The sequence below is a fragment of the Xiphophorus maculatus genome, chromosome 14 (genome assembly GCF_002775205.1).
Source record: "Xiphophorus maculatus strain JP 163 A chromosome 14, X_maculatus-5.0-male, whole genome shotgun sequence".
Taxonomy (NCBI): Eukaryota; Metazoa; Chordata; class Actinopteri; order Cyprinodontiformes; family Poeciliidae; genus Xiphophorus; species Xiphophorus maculatus.
The window spans coordinates 17,627,971-17,645,977 of record NC_036456.1 but is presented as its reverse complement, the minus strand read 5'-3'; the positions used below and the strand labels follow the sequence as shown (position 1 = coordinate 17,645,977).

General features: G+C 37.1%; 1 protein-coding gene across 1 annotated transcript in view; it reads left to right on the top strand.

The window, feature by feature from the left end:
• Positions 1-18,007, top strand: part of pc (pyruvate carboxylase) — a 371,443-nt gene that overhangs the window by 285,860 nt on the left and 67,576 nt on the right. The window contains exons 13-15 of the mRNA XM_023345780.1: positions 2,963-3,107; positions 3,614-3,703; positions 17,138-17,359. Of these exons, the coding sequence (XP_023201548.1) occupies positions 2,963-3,107; positions 3,614-3,703; positions 17,138-17,359 (457 nt within the window). The remainder of the gene's footprint in view (positions 1-2,962; positions 3,108-3,613; positions 3,704-17,137; positions 17,360-18,007) is intronic.

Here is an 18,007-nt window from a genome sequence, read left to right as displayed (position 1 = left end):
GTTGATCTTTAGACTCTTTTTCGAGTTTGTCTGCAGACTCAGCTGGATTTCCTAAGAGATATGTTTTTAAAAATATACAGAAAAGACTCAGCAGTTTTGATGTTGATGCATAAAAAAGAAGAAGTATAATAAACTTATGATGCTACCTTCACTTTTTTGGTCTAAACTTTCTGTAGAAATTTTAGTTTTGTCTTGTTATGCTTTTTTTTCTTTTTAAATCAAAATTGTTGGGGGTTTTTTTTAGGTTAAAAATAACCAAAATGAATAAATAAATCTGATTGACAGTGACGCATGGATGCAAAAGGCCACAGCTAGGATTAATGGCATTAATTAAAGACACTGAATTAAACATTAAAGCGAGCGGCTGCAAACGGTTCTGTCTGTTTTCGTCTGTAATGTTGTAAATAAAATCCCGTCTGTAGTTCTGTATCTTGTTTAGGAGCTGCTGCCATGACTGGCATGTTTGTTTTATTCATACAATCCCATCGATTTGTCGAGCCGGCCCTCCTCTCTGATGGCGCTGCTCCTGTAATGAGATCAGCGAGGTTTGTTTATCGCTAAACTTCTCGTGGATACGGACAGATCCCCGAGTTATTTCAGGCCACTGAAAGGAAACAAAGGCTCAACTGTTTCCTTTGAATCGCAGGCGTCCTGCGGTGATTGTTTGCATTTGCATACGTGTCTTAAAGCCCTTGAAATGATGTTGTTCTGTCCAACGAGCTTAGAAACTGCTTTTAATCCGACACCAGGCGGGTTCTCGGGGACTCTCTGTCGTTATCGCTGAGCTCTGTGTGTGTGAAAACAGCTCTTCTTTGCAAATGTCACGTCAGGTCATGAGCAAACTGTCGGGGTTTATTTTGCGCTACCTCTTTACTTTGGTTTGTGAAACACTTATTATTTAAAGCAGCTCCAATAATTACAAATCCTTTCACTCAGCTTTCTGCTTTTCTTCTTGTTAATCCCTTCTTTCTTTCTCTTTTTCTTTCTCTCTCCTTTTTTCTCTGTCACCCTCATTTCTCTTTAGCCTCAACTTTCAACCTCCAACAGCAATTAAGTGCAGCCTAACCACAATAATTACAAAGCCTTACAGCAACACATCAAGTAATGAGGAAAACAATTACTTATCTCTGCCCTCTGTTTTTCTCTCATTCACTCATTCTCCCTTTTTGTTAATTCAGATTTAAATCGGCTCCGTGATTATTCTGCAGCCAACAAGAAATGAAATGTAATTAATTTCAACAGCTGACGTTCTCTGTTCTGTGTGTTTGGTGTTTGTCTGCAGTAGTTGTCAGGATTAAAATGAGGTTTTGTGAAGCTGTGGTTTGTTTACCACTGTGCAGATGGAGTATGTTTTGTTTGAACTTCAAATGAAGCATTCTTGTCTAATAAATGCAACCTTTCATATGGCTAAAGTGCAAAACAGGAGCATAATTTCTCTCTGATGTTTTATTCACAGTGAGCTGTTTTTGTGCTTGATTTGATGAAAGAAATGTTTAAAATATCCCTCTGTAAGCGGATTTTAATAGAAAAGATTCAGATCCTATGTTTTGGGTCATGATCTGATGCTTTTACTTAATCATTATTTGCTGCTGGTGTTGAAGCCAATAATAATAATAAAACACACAGGTACTGGCCTTTGTACTGTTGTGGTGTTAATTTTGTGATGTGAATATTTGTCTTCTTAAAATATTTTAATATTAGTTTTAAACATTAACCTGCGTCTTGTGTGTTAAACGTTAGTACAATAAACAACCTTGGAAGTGAATTTATTTAGCAACAAAATTACTTGGTTGCATGATTTAATAGCCTTTCTGCCATTAATTATTAACTATTTGTAAAAGCATCATACCACTGTTTTTATAGGTGAAATTAAGTCAAATTATATGATGCAGAAAATGTTAAAACCTTATTAGATTGTGTTTGTAACAGTGTAGTAACAAAGTTAGCATTGCTAACTGTATCAGCTGCTTGTACTTTCTAGATGTTCGACCTGAGAGATAAAGATCAATAAAGTAATTTACTTTTGCATTAAAATTGAGATTATTATTATTATTTTTCTTCACAGTGAGCATTGCTAACAGTATCAGTCTGTACATATTTTCAGACATTAAGTCTCAATTTGACAAATTGTGAAAATTAATTAATAAAGTGGGCATATAATATTTGAATGAAATAAATTAAATGTGCATATAATGGTTTTTAACTAGTTAAATTAACATTGCGCTAGCTCCGCTAATTTTAACAGCAGATAAAGTAGAATATTAGTACTTCCTGTTTTTAGTCTACGTTCAGCAGCAAAAGTAATAAAGATGTGATTTAATCTTTTTCTACTATAATGGTCATTAGGTAGAGACATGAGTGAAGTAAAAGCTTATTTTAGAGAAACTAAATCAAAAACAGGATGGAAACGTTTTCTAAACTGTTTATGGGAATTTTTATTTAGGCAGTTAATATATGTAGAAAGATATATTAGATAGTAAATTTTCTTTATAATGGGTGATATTTTTAAATCATTAGCACAGTTGCAGCTAAAGAACAGGCTACTGTGTTTGGCGTTAATTTCCAACCACTTATGTCTGCAAGTAGCTAAACAAACATGTTAAAGGGAGATTTTTCTTTAGGTTTAAACTATTTTTATTTGCGTGGTTTGCAAGATTAGCTTTTCTTTGACAGACGTTTTCTAGATTGTAAGTTTTGCTGTCAGTCTTCCAATATTTCTAAATCCTTTATGCTCTTTCAGGTAATGGTTGAAAGTTCAAAATAATAAAATAAAACTTCTATTATTCAGCCTTCCTGTTGCTGCAGAATATTATTGTTTTGTAATGTAGCAATTTTTCACACCATAAACTATTTGGTGGTTGAATCCTCCACCGATATCTGTTGCAAGAGTGAAACTGCAAAGGAATCGGATCAGTTCCAGCTCTGTTAAAAACCATCTTAATGTCTTCTTTTGTTTTTCCAGACCAACATCCCGTTCCTCCAGAATGTCCTGTCCAACAACCAGTTCCTGCACTCCACTGTGGACACCCAGTTCATTGACGAGAATCCAGAACTGTTCAACCTCAAACCCACTCAGAACCGAGCGCAGAAGCTGCTGCACTACCTCGGTCAGTGTGATAATCGCCTCATGATCAAACAAGGACATTAGAGTTTTCCTGACCAGGGTTGTGCGTTTGCTGTGTTTGCAGTTCAAGCGGGCAAATTGCAGAGCGAAAGCAGGTTTCTGTAAGCACAAATTGAAGGTTAATAACTCGACGTGTGTCTGGAACAAAGCCATCGGTTCGTGATTGCGTTTGTGACTTCAGAGTTGTGAAATATATCAACTTTCAAGAGCTAAAGGCATGATTTCTTTTCAAACTCATAGACGAGAGATTTTTATATTTTCTAAGCAAAAAGTAAGACCTGATTTACAAAAACAAATCAATGGTATAAATAAAATGCCTTGCAGCAAGCCTTGGGTCATAAAAGAATTCAATATTTGTGCTGAATACTTCTAACCTACAAAAGGAGGCGTATGCAAAGAGAAATAGTAATGTGCATTTTGCATTATTTGTTTGTTTTTGTGCTTTGTGTTGGAGTGCACTTAACTTGTTTCACTTATTTTGGTATCCAGGTCATGTGATGGTTAATGGGCCGACCACACCTATTCCAGTAAAGGCGAAGCCCTCCTCCACCGACCCGGTCGTCCCACCTGTCACCATGGGTACGTCGGTCACATTTCCCCTAATGACGATGTATAATGAAATATATTTATAAAATGTGCCGCAATCCAAGACGGCGTCACTGAATCATAAACAGTCACTTCACAATAAATCATCCCTGTTGAATTATTTACATTTTCTCTGCGGAAGAAGAAAAAATAAAGAAAGATATGCTGGAATAGAGAGTGAGGGGATTTCATTCTCCAGAGGCCACCAGAGCTAAAAATTTAAAGACTTGTAGATCTACGTTGGAGGAAAGCACCCACCAAAAGACAAATGGGTTTGTCGAGCCGTCCGATAGCTGCAGGCAGAGAGAGGCCTTCCTGAACAACCCGGCTTCGCTCTCTGGGAGGCGAAAGGTTTTAGCCCTCAGTGCTCCGTTGAGCAGTGATCACAGCTCTTTGTTCTCCAAGGCAGAAGTTCTCCACTTTCCTTCCTTCTCTGCACAACTGACGTCTTGGAGGGGAGAGACGGCGAGCTTGCTTCGCTCTTTGAGCTTGTCGAGCTACTTAACAACTCTGGAGTGCAGCGCTGAGGGTTTTCTTCCCTCTTTCTCTTTCCCAACCACGAAATCTTTTTTTATCCCACAGTTATGCAACGTTCATTGTGGAGAAATTGACTATTCTTTTAGTGGTTTAATCAATGTTTGTGCAAGGTCTTACAGAGTTTGTTCTTTTGTATAAATAGTAACACAAAGAAAAATACCTGCTGCAAAGGTTGGTAAGAAACAATTCAGTAAAGATCCGATGCAAAACCTGAACTGAAGTAGATTTAGTAATTTTGATTTTATCTAAAGATTGCTTTTAAGTAAATACCAAAGGGTCCACTTTAAATTTGGTGAAATAAACAGAATCATAGTTTGGATTTTAGGTCTTTTACATACTTTTAAGTTTTCATTCATGGGGTTTTATTTTGTCCTGCAGTTTGAAATAAATTCAAACATCTGCCCGTTTGGTCAATATCTGCATCGACACGCACCGTAATCATGAATTTAAAACTAAATAATGCGAATAACATGCATCATAATCGAGCCTGACTAATTGTATCTGACATCTAAAAACATGCTCAGTGGAATGAAGCGCAGAAAGACGAGACGGGATCATTTCCGATGTTTGTGGTTCCGCTGGGTGTTTTTCTCTCATATTGGATATGCAGATTATTCCTGGTGTTTAAAGCATTTATTGCCCGTCTCACATGTTGCACGAAACACACATAGGAACAAATTAAAGACACTCGAGCTGTAATGGATACAGTATGAACAAACATTACTTCGTCAGCGTTGTGCACAAACCCCCCACTCACCTACTGTAAGCAGCTGATGAGGCGGCGGTATGCAGCACAGGCGGCGCTCACAGGCATACCTAAAGCCTGGTAATGAGATTTGTAATGTGCTTATATCCCTTCTTTCATTTGACGGAGGGATTGGGAGAAGAGAGGGATTAGGCCTGTATTATCACACTCTGTCTAGAGAGGCGTGGAGGGAGGGAAGGACAGGGACATGGAAGGAGAAATGGACTATGATGGGAGAATCAGACGCCAGCGTTTAATCTGTGGATGAAAAATGGTCCAGTGGAGCTGGAATGGATCAATTCACCAAGAGATGTTCGGTGAAATTGTTTTCATATGTTTTGTCGACAGTTTATCACAACCATAACTTTCTGGGGTTTTATTTGTTTTTAAATGTGAACAACACAAAATAGTGCGTAACTCAGTCTGTAGTTTTTAGAACCGCCTTTTGCTGCAATTACTTTAATTTTTGGAGGCAAATCTCTTCTTTTTTTTTTTTTTTACCCCTCCAGGGGGTCTTTTGTGGGTTATAGTGTCCCTTATATGACAGTAGGCTGACAGGAAAGGGGGAAGACATGTGGCAAATGTCATCGGATCCGGGAGTCGAACCCGCAACGGCCGCATCAAGGACTCAAGGCCTTCAAACATGGGTCACTCTGACCCCTACGCCACCACGGCACGCCCGAGGCAAATCTCTTCTAGCTCAAACTTGGCCAGTATAGTATCTTAGCAAATATGAATTTTCAAGCTTTGCGACAGATTTTCAATTGGTTTTCGGTCTGACCTTTGACTAGGCCAGTCTAGCACATTGAAAAACATTGATGTAAGCCATTCCATTGCCTCTGTCTCAAGAGTTTTCCTCCATTGTTGTTCTGTATTTAGTTCCCTTCATCTTCCCATCCACTCTGACCAGCTTACATGCCATTGCTGATAAAATGCCCACAGCATAAAGCTGCCACCGCCATGTTTCACATATTGTCTTGTCTGACCACAGCTCGTTCTTTGTTTGCTGTTTTCACTTTACAAAGGCCTAAAAATTTAATTAGACAATAAAAACATAAATGGTAAATATAACAAAAAAAACATATCAGGCAAAAATATGAACAACATGTGACGGTACTCGCCAAAACAAAGCATAAGTAGATCCTTACAATAAAGGATATGGCTGAAAAACTTATGATATAAGCATTTCATATCATTCTATTGAAAATTATTGTTTAGTTTTTTTGTTTTAAACATCAGAAATTCTACCAAGGTGATAGTTTTCTGTTTTATTCACACCACCTTGTTTATTTTTAAGCTGTTATGAGCCACTGTGGCAAAACCTGAAACTGCTGCTGCCCCAGTTGCTCTTCAGATCGTTGCTAGGTAACCAGAGAGTGAGTGAGTGAGTTGCTAGGTAACCGAAGAGTGAGTGAGTAAGTTGATTCCCCTAAACGTGCTAAGCTGTCCCTGATGGGCTGAGCAGCTAAAGCTTTTCCTCTGCCTACATCTCCCAGAATGCTTTGCTGTTCTGGATTGGAGTTCAGTGAATATTCTATATCAGATGTATTATCTATTGATATTGATCGGGATATGTATTGTTAATGATTTATTGATACTTCGCCTGCTTAAACTGAAGGATAAGCCATAGAATAAAACCTGAAAGTTTCTGTTTTATAGCTAATGAATTAATTTGTACATATAACAGTTTTTGTTGGACAGTCACATGCATTACTTTCTCTGATTTATCTCTTGTAACATTTTGCACTTTGGATTAAATGTTAAACCGGGATTCTGTCAGCATAACTTTCAAACTGTGAAAGTTTTCTTCAGTTTTTGTGCTACCGCTGCAACCTGCCCTGTTTAAATTCAAGCCTTAAGCAAGCAGGTGGCCTCTAAGCAGCTGCTAATTCGCTTTTACCTTGGGCCAACTTGGATTAATGTTTGGAAATAAAATATAATGTCTTAAAAATAGAAGAGATAGGGGATAAATTACAAGAAATACCTTTATTCCTTTGAGAAGATTAGAAATGATGACTTCAGTTCTACTTTTTTCTGACAGAGCTTGTTTAATACTCAAAGTTAATTTCATTCAAAGTAGGATTTGTGATCTGAAACGTTCCCTCTGTAGTTTGATGACTTGAGGTTTATGGATGTTGTTCCTGCACATCTCCTTCGAATTATTGTCGGGGTTTATTTAATGGAGAACATCTCCAGGTTAATCACCAAAGGTCTCGAAGCCAACTTTGGCAAAAACTGACTAATAAAAATGAACCGCTGCTTTCCTCGCCTGCTAATTTAATGCACTGTTTCCATTCTGACGATGGTGTTGAAGCAGATTGAATTAACCTATTTTTGTGGTTATCTGCTCCTTTGTAGTTCTGGATCCTTTTTTTTTTTGCTATCTTCAAACACTTGCTTTGGCTTTGTGCTTTTTTTATTTATTTTCTTCAGTCCAAACATTGTCGGTAAATCTTAAAAAGGAGTCGGTTTCAGGCTTTGCTTTCTGAAATCTAAGGCTACTGATTCATACTCACTTTAGTTGTTTTTTTCCTCTCTTCCACACCTCCCATTGCAGAAAAAGGTTTTCCCCAGGTCACGCCCTAGCAGCTAAGGGGAGTTATTTAATATATTTGGTAATACATCATCCCTGTGTAGCTTATTTTAACAACCTATTTCAATTCATCTGACTTTTTGCAAAGCATTAATTACCCAAAATGCGCTCAAATTCAAAGAGACATCATCCATTAGGGCTTATTGTCACTCCAAATGCCCCAGAATGTGTGAGATCTGTGTTTTATTTTCTCTGGGCGTTCTGGAGCTGCAGCGCGTGGAGAGCAGCAGACAGGTGAGGAACGTCAGGAAGAGCGAGGAATGAAGTGACACGAGAAGCGAAGTGTGCGCAGAGCAACAGAGAGAGTGAGAGTCGGAGAGGCTTTCAATGGAAATGAGGCGAGATGTTTGTGTGCAAGTGGGTCAGTTGTCATGCACAGCGACCTTGTGGGACTTGTTTCTTTTCACTATATGTTGTATTTTGTTTAATGCAACATATAAATTCACTCCATTACTGATGTTTTCTGGGATGCTGTCACATATAGAGATCATTGTATGCGAAGGCACTGCAGTCCCAGAGCATATGAACCCTTTTCTTCTTTATTGTGCTGAGACAAAAGTGTCATGCAGACACAAGAGGTGACACAGGAAGAAATTACATGAATGAGAATTAATCATTGTACCTGCACGTTTTCTCCAAGGACACTTGTATTTTTGATGGGTTCGCCTGTTTCTATTAGCGGCAGGACAACTTCAGAGCTCACCAAACCTTTTACTCTTTAGTCGGCTTGTTTAGTGAGGTAGTTTTCAGAGAGAGGGTACAACGTAAAAGATAAAACCAGTCTGTGCATATTTGCTGCATACATTTTTTGATCTCCAGCTACAGCAAAGTAGGGATGGGAGTGGAGAACTGGTTCTTAGTAGCTCAGTTTTTTGGGCTTGTTAAGTTGCCTGCTTAACGATAACGCTTGTTGGTTCCAGTAATGTGTGTCCAGTAACACGTTCAGAAATTTTATAACAATAGCAGGAAGAAATACTGCCAACATCCTTAAACAGTTGACCGCACAGAAAAGCAAATGATTTGTATGAATGTAAAGTGCTTGATATGTTGCTTAGCAACACCGTTGACACTCGAGAGAGCTTATGTTGCGTTCACACTAAACACGTTTCACGCGTGTAGTTTACGTTCAAAGTCTATGTAGAGGCGCATTTCGTTTGTCTAGCGTGGCGCGACTTGATGCGTTTTCAGTGTTTTGAGCGTTTGAGGCGCCAAGCTTTCCAACACGTCTGACAAAAAGGCCGGCAACAGACAACGGCTGGAGCAGTTTTGAGGTGCCCTCGACGAGCCTCCACGTAGATTTTTAATGTAAACCTGATGCGTGAAACGCTAGGTGCGAAACGTCAGACGCGTTTTTGACATGTGTGTTTTTGACATGACATGGTACGTTCACACCAAATACATTGCATTTGGTGTGAACGTACCATTAGAGCTCAGAGTCCATCTCCTAATTCAATGAGAATTGATATGACAATCGATAAGGAATTGAATCATTTAATGAAATTGATCAAATCTTATCAATTCCCATTTCTAGCACTGTGGCCACTTCCACTGCATCTTACAGGAGAAACGGATTCATATCCTGACTTAAGGTTTGAGATGCAGACATGTCGGCGATGTCTGCTGTTTGTTTTTAAAGCTGAACTGTAATGAACTGGAAATGCCAGGATTTCTCACAGGAATTCAAGTGAAGTTTTTGTTTCTCTCTGCAGAAGCTTTTAGCTGTTCTGCGTTGTATGTGAGCGTTGGAAGCTCACTAGAAATGGTCAGTCAGTGTTCAATGATTCCCATCCCAGATTTCCTCAGGGAACGGATCCTGTTTTTTCCCCCCCTGAAACACTCATAATGGATGGGATGTGGTTCACTTCTTATATCCATTTGCAATACATCGCTTTAAAACAAACAGACACAAAAAATCTGTATTTACTGCTGTAATCATCAACTGATGCTTTTGGTATCCAGATCATGAAATTTCTTCCTTGGTGTTCCTGCAGCTTTATGGTGATGCTTGCATCCTACAGTAAAAACAGAGAAACATAAATTTTTTCAGGTGGAAATTTGTTTTGCTTGTTAGCTACTGTGGGGAAAAAATGACTGCATAATTGACGGTGTTGACCTGAATGTTTGGTGAGCAACGCTATGATGATTCACATTTAGCTCCTGGTATCTGGAGGTAAATTTAAATTTCTTCTATCCCAAATATTTAGTCCTTTATATGCTGCTTACCGTTCAAACTTAATGTTTCCATAAAGTGTATAAGATGACATATGACCTTTTTTCTCTGGCTGACATTATTGCAGACTAAACGTTTCCTATTTTAGGTCAGTTATGATAACCAACATTATTTGTATTTGAAAAATACAGTTTATTTCAGCATTTAATAGACTTGATCTGTATGATGTGGGTCAAATATTTATGATAGCCACTGCAAAACATTGACTTAATTCTCTTTAAACCACTATGTAACCAATTAGATGGTGTTTGGGATCAAACTCAGGAAATATGGGCTTTCCAAAATAATTGAAAAGCATAAACAACACAGAATCAAAATCTGTAGCTCGCAAAAAATCCCAGAGGGAACAAAATTGAAGAATGAATCCTGATTGCTTTGATTTGTTTGAATGTTGAATATATCTCACTGACAAACACCAATACTGGCTAATATGAACATATTTATGATTATACTACCAGCTGAAAATAAAAAATCTCCTCAAGACTGAAGATGGACCTAACATTAATAGGTGGTTTTAAATTATTTTTTATGGCTATCTCTCAAAACTGCGAGTAATTAGAAATTAAAAATTTTTTTTTTAAAAGCACAGTGCTCCAGTGCTGCCATCATATCTTAAAGTTGTAAAGTTGCGTTTCTGCATGTATAAAATCTAAAGGAATACATTAAGGTGAAAGAATAATGACTAAAAATCAGTTTTCTGAAACATTTGTCAGTTTTTGAGCTGCGGTACTGAGAGAAATACCTTCTGAAGCAGCTCGGTTCTTCTAAGATTTGCAGGAATCAGTCGTGACGGATGTGATCCATCTTGCAAGCCTTTAAACTTTCTGCTTGAGGCCTAAACACAAAAGGTCCGACTTATCACCTTCCTAGTGAGAGAGTCACTGCTGGGCTTCAGGGGCTTCAATGAACAACAATACTCCATCATACGCAGCCCACCGCTGCTTGAGCAAAAATAGGTTGCAGGGAAAATGGCATTTATGCATGCTCTGTTCTTCATTTTAAATTAGGATTTAATATCATGAACACTTGATATCTGCAGTCTATTTAAAATCAGTGAAACTGTAATTTTTCCATAAATTGTGCAGGCACTGTTTAATTCCGGACTAATTGTACTGCATATATTCAATTTGTCAGATTAGAAGAACATTTTGGAAATAACTTTAAAGGAAGTGTTAAACGTACTTTTTATTATTAAGTGAATATTTCTGTATTTAAATGTTTTTTAAAAATGTTTTATAGGACTGTAATTTTCTAATCTTAAAAACAGTGTTATTTAGTTGTAATCAGAAAATTATCATAACGGAAATAAAGGCTTGAAAACATCAGTGTGTAAATAATCTACATATGTTTTCTGTATCGAGCATAGTTACTGAAATAAATGAGCTTTTCAACACTATTCTAAAAAATTTAATAACTATTTCTTTATGCATCCATGTACAGAAAGGTCTGAAATTAATATTTATTTTATTAAAATCTGGGTACAAAGGCAACAACACAACAAAAAACATAATAATAATACAAAAGTTATTCATCACAGTAAAGCTAAGTATAGAAAAAAAATTATTTTTGTTTCATTTCATTAAAGTGAATCCATACTGCCCTGGAAGTTTTGCTATAGATATTTTTCTGTTAAAACGAACTTCTTTACTTCCTCTTTCACTACATTCTTACTCAAAATGAGGAATTTGTGAGAAATACATTTTTATTTGACTTTTTTAGAAACTTTAACTTTTCTTCCCAGGTGAAATTTGATCAACTAACTCGGTAACACTTTATTTGACGGGTTGTGAAGAAGACTGACATAACACCGTCATGAACATGACACAGTCATAAACATGACATAACACCGTCATGAACATGACACAGTCATAAACATGACATAACACCGTCATGAACATGACACAGTCATAAACATGACATAACACCGTCATGAACATGACACAGTCATAAACATGACATAACACCGTCATGAACATGACACAGTCATAAACATGACATAACACCGTCATGAACATGACACAGTCATAAACATGACATAACACCGTCATGAACATGACACGGTCATAAACATGACACCGTCATAAACATGACACCGTCATAAACATGACACCGTCATAAACATGACACCGTCATAAACATGACATGACACCGTCATAAACATGACATAACACCGTCATAAACATGACACCGTTATAAACATGACACCGTTATAAACATAACATGACACTGTCATAAACATGACATGACACCGTCATAATCATGACACCGTCATAAACATGACACCGTCATAAACATGACATGACACTGTCATAAACATGACACCGTCATAAACATGACACCGTTATAAACATGACATGACACTGTCATAAACATGACATGACACCGTCATAAACATGACATGACACCGTCATAAACATGACACCGTCATAAACATGACATGACACTGTCATAAACATGACATGACACTGTCATAAACATGACACCGTCATAAACATGACATGACACCGTCATAAACATGACACCGTCATAAACATGACACCGTTATAAACATAACATGACACCGTCATAAACATGACATGACATTGTCAAACATGACACCATCATAAACATGACATGACATTGTCATAAACATGACACTGTCATAAACATGACATGACATTGTCATAAACATGACACTGTCATAAACATGACACCGTCATAAACATGACACCGTCATAAACATGACATGACACTGTCATAAACATGACATGACACTGTCATAAACATGACACCGTCATAAACATGACACCGTTATAAACATAACATGACACCGTCATAAACATGACATGACATTGTCAAACATGACACCATCATAAACATGACATGACATTGTCATAAACATGACACTGTCATAAACATGACATGACATTGTCATAAACATGACACTGTCATAAACATGACACCGTCATAAACATGACATGACACTGTCATAAACATGACACCGTCATAAACATGACACCGTCATAAACATGACATGACACTGTCATAAACATGACACCGTCATAAACATGACACCGTCATAAACATGACATGACACTGTCATAAACATGACACCGTCATAAACATGACACCGTCATAAACATGACATGACACTGTCATAAACATGACATGACACTGTCATAAACATGACACCGTCATAAACATGACACCGTCATAAACATGGCATGACACTGTCATAAACATGGCATGACACTGTCATAAACATGACATGACACTGTCATAAACATGACACCGTCATAAACATGACATGAATCCTGTCATAAACATGACATGACACCGTCATAAACATGACATGACACTGTCAAACATGACACCATCATAAACATGACACGAATCCTGTCATAAACATGACACGAATCCTGTCATAAACATGACATGACACCTGTCATAAACATGAGTAAGTCTTCATGAATATTTATGATTGTTGTCATAAAGTGTCATTCAGTAAATCATGACACTTTTAATACAAAGTTGACATTATTCAAAATGTTTTTGTTAGGACAACTTGACATTAACCAAGAAATCATGATCTGACATAAATTTGTTCTAAAAGTATTACTGATTAAACTTTAGCTTTAATAACATTAAAGCTACATAATTTTAAAAGTTTAAAAAAGTTTAACTCTAATTGTTCTGTAATATCGGAGTTCACTCAAAACAGTTTGTGTCTCAACACCACTTGATTTCATTTACCAAATAAACAACAGTAAATTAAGTCGAGGCCATTGCTTTGATTTAGTAATTTGGTCTGAAATTCACGAGTCCAGTGTTTCAGGGGAGACTCTGGAGATGGGAAGGGAGGATATAACGCTTGTAATTTATTGACTTGCAGCTGTACTGTGCATAAAATGTGATCCTGGCACAGACACCAGCAGCTAAATGAATTGGTTGGCAGCAATAAATTATGACTCAAACGTAACTACAGAACAATGTCTTCCTCTATATAGCTTTTGTCAGTACATTTAAATCCATAAATAAAATGTAAACGCTAAATAGTTCATAATTATAATATATACATATATACAGCTCTGTAAAAAGTTAAGAGACCACAACAAAATGATCAGTTTCTCTAATTATAGTCTTTATAGGTATGTTTGAGTGAAATTAACATTGTTTTTTTATTCAATGAACCACTGACTAAACTACTGCAGAAAATGAGAAACGATCTAAATAATGAAGAAAATGCAGCGCTTCCAGACCTCAAATAATGCGAAGAAAACAAGTTCGTATTAAATTAAAGACAACAATACTGATGTTTTAACGCAGGAAGAGTTCAGAAATCAACATTTGGTGGAATAACCAGGAGGTTTTCATTGGGGTTCAGTGCAGTGGGCTCTTAGTTTTTCATTTTTTTCTTCAAAAATAAAAATTTTAAGAAATAAAATCTTCATTTTGTGAGAGAGTTGGCAGCAGCGTAGTTCACTTATCCCTTGTGCCTTTTCTACGTCAATGGATCTAATGGTGAAGAATAAATTGGCTTGATTTCTATTGATTTTGGACCACATTTTGAGTCCATAGAACTGCAAGTGAATTGGACCAGTTTCTAAACTGCCTTAAGATATATTTTTTTTGTAATTTGGCTGTGTTTTAATGAACCGTATTGAATTAACATGAAGAAAATCACAAAGGAAAGCGGATTTACTTTGTTCAGCAGATGGCAGGATGAGCTGTTCTTTTAAACTCTTCTAAGGAATTGCTGTGGGCTTCTGTATCCGTCTGTCGGGTCGTTTTAACAGATCCTCAGGGTGGAGACGGAGACTCCAGCCCTGTGAGGAATGTCAAGGACGGAGGAATGGAATGACATTGAAAAGACGGAGCAGAAAATATGACATGCAGAGACACCGGGTAGGAAGGAAGTGTGAGGTTTTCAGAGTAAATTAGACTGTGTGTTTATATGTAAGTGGGTCAGTTGGAAAGAGCAGCATCCACATGGGACTTGTATCTTTTTTGCTTCTTTTGTTCTTGACTCCATGAGAGGACAAAAGCACTGAAATGTTGACTGTTTTCCAGGAAACCTTCACATTCAGAGGACACTGTAAACTCTGTAGTCCCAAGACACTGCCTCTCTGTCACAGACCACTCTGGTAGCAAAAAGCAGTTTAGCTAAAAATACTCAAAATTGACAAACGGAGCTTTGGCTATGAAACATTTATTGTTTGCTACCATCTTTGTTTAACAGATCTTAATGGGTTTGCATGTCTGTGAGCTTCAGAGCTCACGTCTGAAGCTCATGTTTTATGTGGATAAATATACTATGCTAAGCTCATTTACAGTGAAGATAATTTGTTTTCCCTGACAGACAGGTGGAGGGCATCTAAACAGGCAGCTATCACCTCATTAACTGCTGTAATTGATTGATGATGGTACACACCATAGAAACGCTAAATTCAGATTCTGGGAAGTTAACGCTTCAGTTTAGGATTTAATTACATGGTAGAAAAGAGAGAATCAAATTAAAGGGCAGCCTTCTTGATATAAAGTTAAAAACAAAGGTTTTGTACATTATTTTAAAGCTAAATAAAGTTTTGAACACCACTAGACAGAAATAAACTCTGATATGTAGTTTAGACAACATAATGTGCTACTTTGCTAATTTTAGGTCTGCGTCACTCTCATACCCCACAAAATATCTTCACATTCTTAGGTTTATAAATAAGCATCTAACAGGTTAAAAATAAATTAAGTTTCACTAATGTGTAGGGATTTGATACTTAGTGAATCTCTAAACCTGGTCAAAATGCTAACTGCAGTTAGCAAAATGCATTAGCAGTTAGCATGGCTAAATAAGCTTCAAATAACGTCCCAACACTTAAAAATAGATTTTTACAAGAATTTGGTACATTAAAAAATAAATGGTAAAAAAGAGTAAATAACAGAATTGTAATATGTCTGTAGGCTACTTAGTGACCAGCTAACAACTATTAGCATCGTTTTATTAGTTTCTTGTTTGTATCTAAAACAGTTAAATGACTCAAACCAGATTACACTGCTTTCAGAATCTTTAATCTCAATTAATAATTAAAAACAACATTCTGTGGATGAATTTATTTGGTTAATGCCATTGACATAATGCTAAAATTAGCATATGGCTCACAGTTTTTGATTTATTAACTTGTTCTTTTCTTGCTATTAAATATGAATTAGGCAGTTCTCTTAACTCCTTTTTGTTGACACTCACACTGCATGATCTCTAAGGTTTTCAGAGCTGGTTTGCAGTCTAAGAGAAGTCAAACCATATTCTGCATATTCTTAACATTCATACAAAAATTATTTAAACACCTGATACAGAACCTGAGAGAATCATGTTGATCATATAGTGTATGCCACATTTTCAGCTAACACCTTTATGGGAGAGGTTTTCTCTCTTCCTACTCCTGATCTGCAGTACTTTAGATATTTCCCTTCTCCAGCACACCTGAATCAAATTAATGCAATAATCCTTCAGTATGCTACATAACGTGACAATCACCCATTTATTTAACACTTAAAACGTGCATGACAGTAAATCCTGAAGACCGTGATTGAAAGCCACTGGGATTAACCTTGGTGCTAAAATACTGTTTCCAGTCTTTTTATGCCGCAGTGATTCATGGGTCAGAGTTAAGTGGCCTAACTAACAGCTTTGGATGAAAGCACTGAAATTTTCATCAACAAAACTCTTCTCTGCACGAAGAGTAAAAACTGGTTTCCCACCGTAGAAGATTGACCATTTATAGATGCATGATGTGTGTGTTTATACTGGAACCAATTCCTTTTTACCTGGAACGTATATAGTAACACATTTGGTTATTTTCTGTTCTCCACTTCATCACATGAGTCACTGAAACCAATCTGAACATAGTTATAATTGGTGGGTGAGTGTATCTGGTAAGTCATATGCCTCAGGCTTATGGTTGATTAAAATATGAAGAACAAAATGTAACAATGTTAGTTTATTTTTAGGGTGAAACACTTATAATCATTATGCTCAATTACTTCGTCATTAATCTTGATAAAATTATCTTGTTATCTCAGCTTAACACTTTGTTAACATTAAATATGCACAGACAGTGCAAATAAATCTGTTGAGTGTTTTATTCTGCTTTTATATGTAAGGATTTATAAAAATCACGCCCACTAGTCCTTCTGTAGGTTAGTCGATATTTCACTTGGTGTATTATTAGAACGTTAAATTATAGATTATTTATCGGTGCGTGTTTGTAAACGGATCGTTCTTTCTGGTTCCTGCTTTGTTCACTCCGTTAACCTCAATCCTTCCCTCGTTTCGTTCCGTCTCCCTCTCAGGCGACCCACCTGTGGGTTTCCGCGACGTCCTGCTGCGCGACGGCCCTGAGGGATTCGCCAAGGCGGTGCGGGCTCACCAGGGTCTGCTGCTAATGGACACCACATTCAGGGACGCCCACCAGTCGCTTCTGGCGACGAGGGTTCGCACTCACGACCTCAAGAAGATCTCGCCGTTCGTCAGCCACAACTTTAGCAACCTGTTCAGCCTGGAGAACTGGGGAGGTGAGCTCACTTCTGCTTCATGTACACATGGACGTCAAAGTTGCTGCTGTAGCACATTTAAACTCCTTTGTGAAAACGTTTTGTTACATGAGGTTATTGCAACTGTAAGGATCAAAATACCTTTTGTTTTTGAAACACATCTTGTGTTTTCCAGCCACAAAAATCATTTTATAGCACAATTAAGTAACTATGTTACCTTCAGTTGTTATAAAAATGCTGCATATATGAAATATGAATTAGAAGTATTTTGACTTTGTAATTTATCTTCTTAAAAATTGGGAGTTTTTCTCTTTAAAAACTCCTGCGCTTTCTGAAACTCTGCCTTCAGGAAGTCATCACAACATCGCTCCTGTATTAACATTTAACATCGTTTCTACCTGCATTACTCGCATAATGAGCTCAGCAGATGCACAGTTCAATCAGGTGTTTGCTAATTACTGCTGGCTAGTCTGAAGGAGTGCAGTGGGGGAGTCACTAAATTTCTGTGTGGCAGAAGCGTAGAAAATGGAGCTGCATTTCAAAAGTGGAGCTTGGTCCACCCAGACATTTTGAAAAACTGACTGGTTGCCATGGAGATTAAAGAAATTCTCAAAGAAAAAAATAAGTTTTGATGAAGGGATAGTATAACATGATATGAAAGCTAAAAAA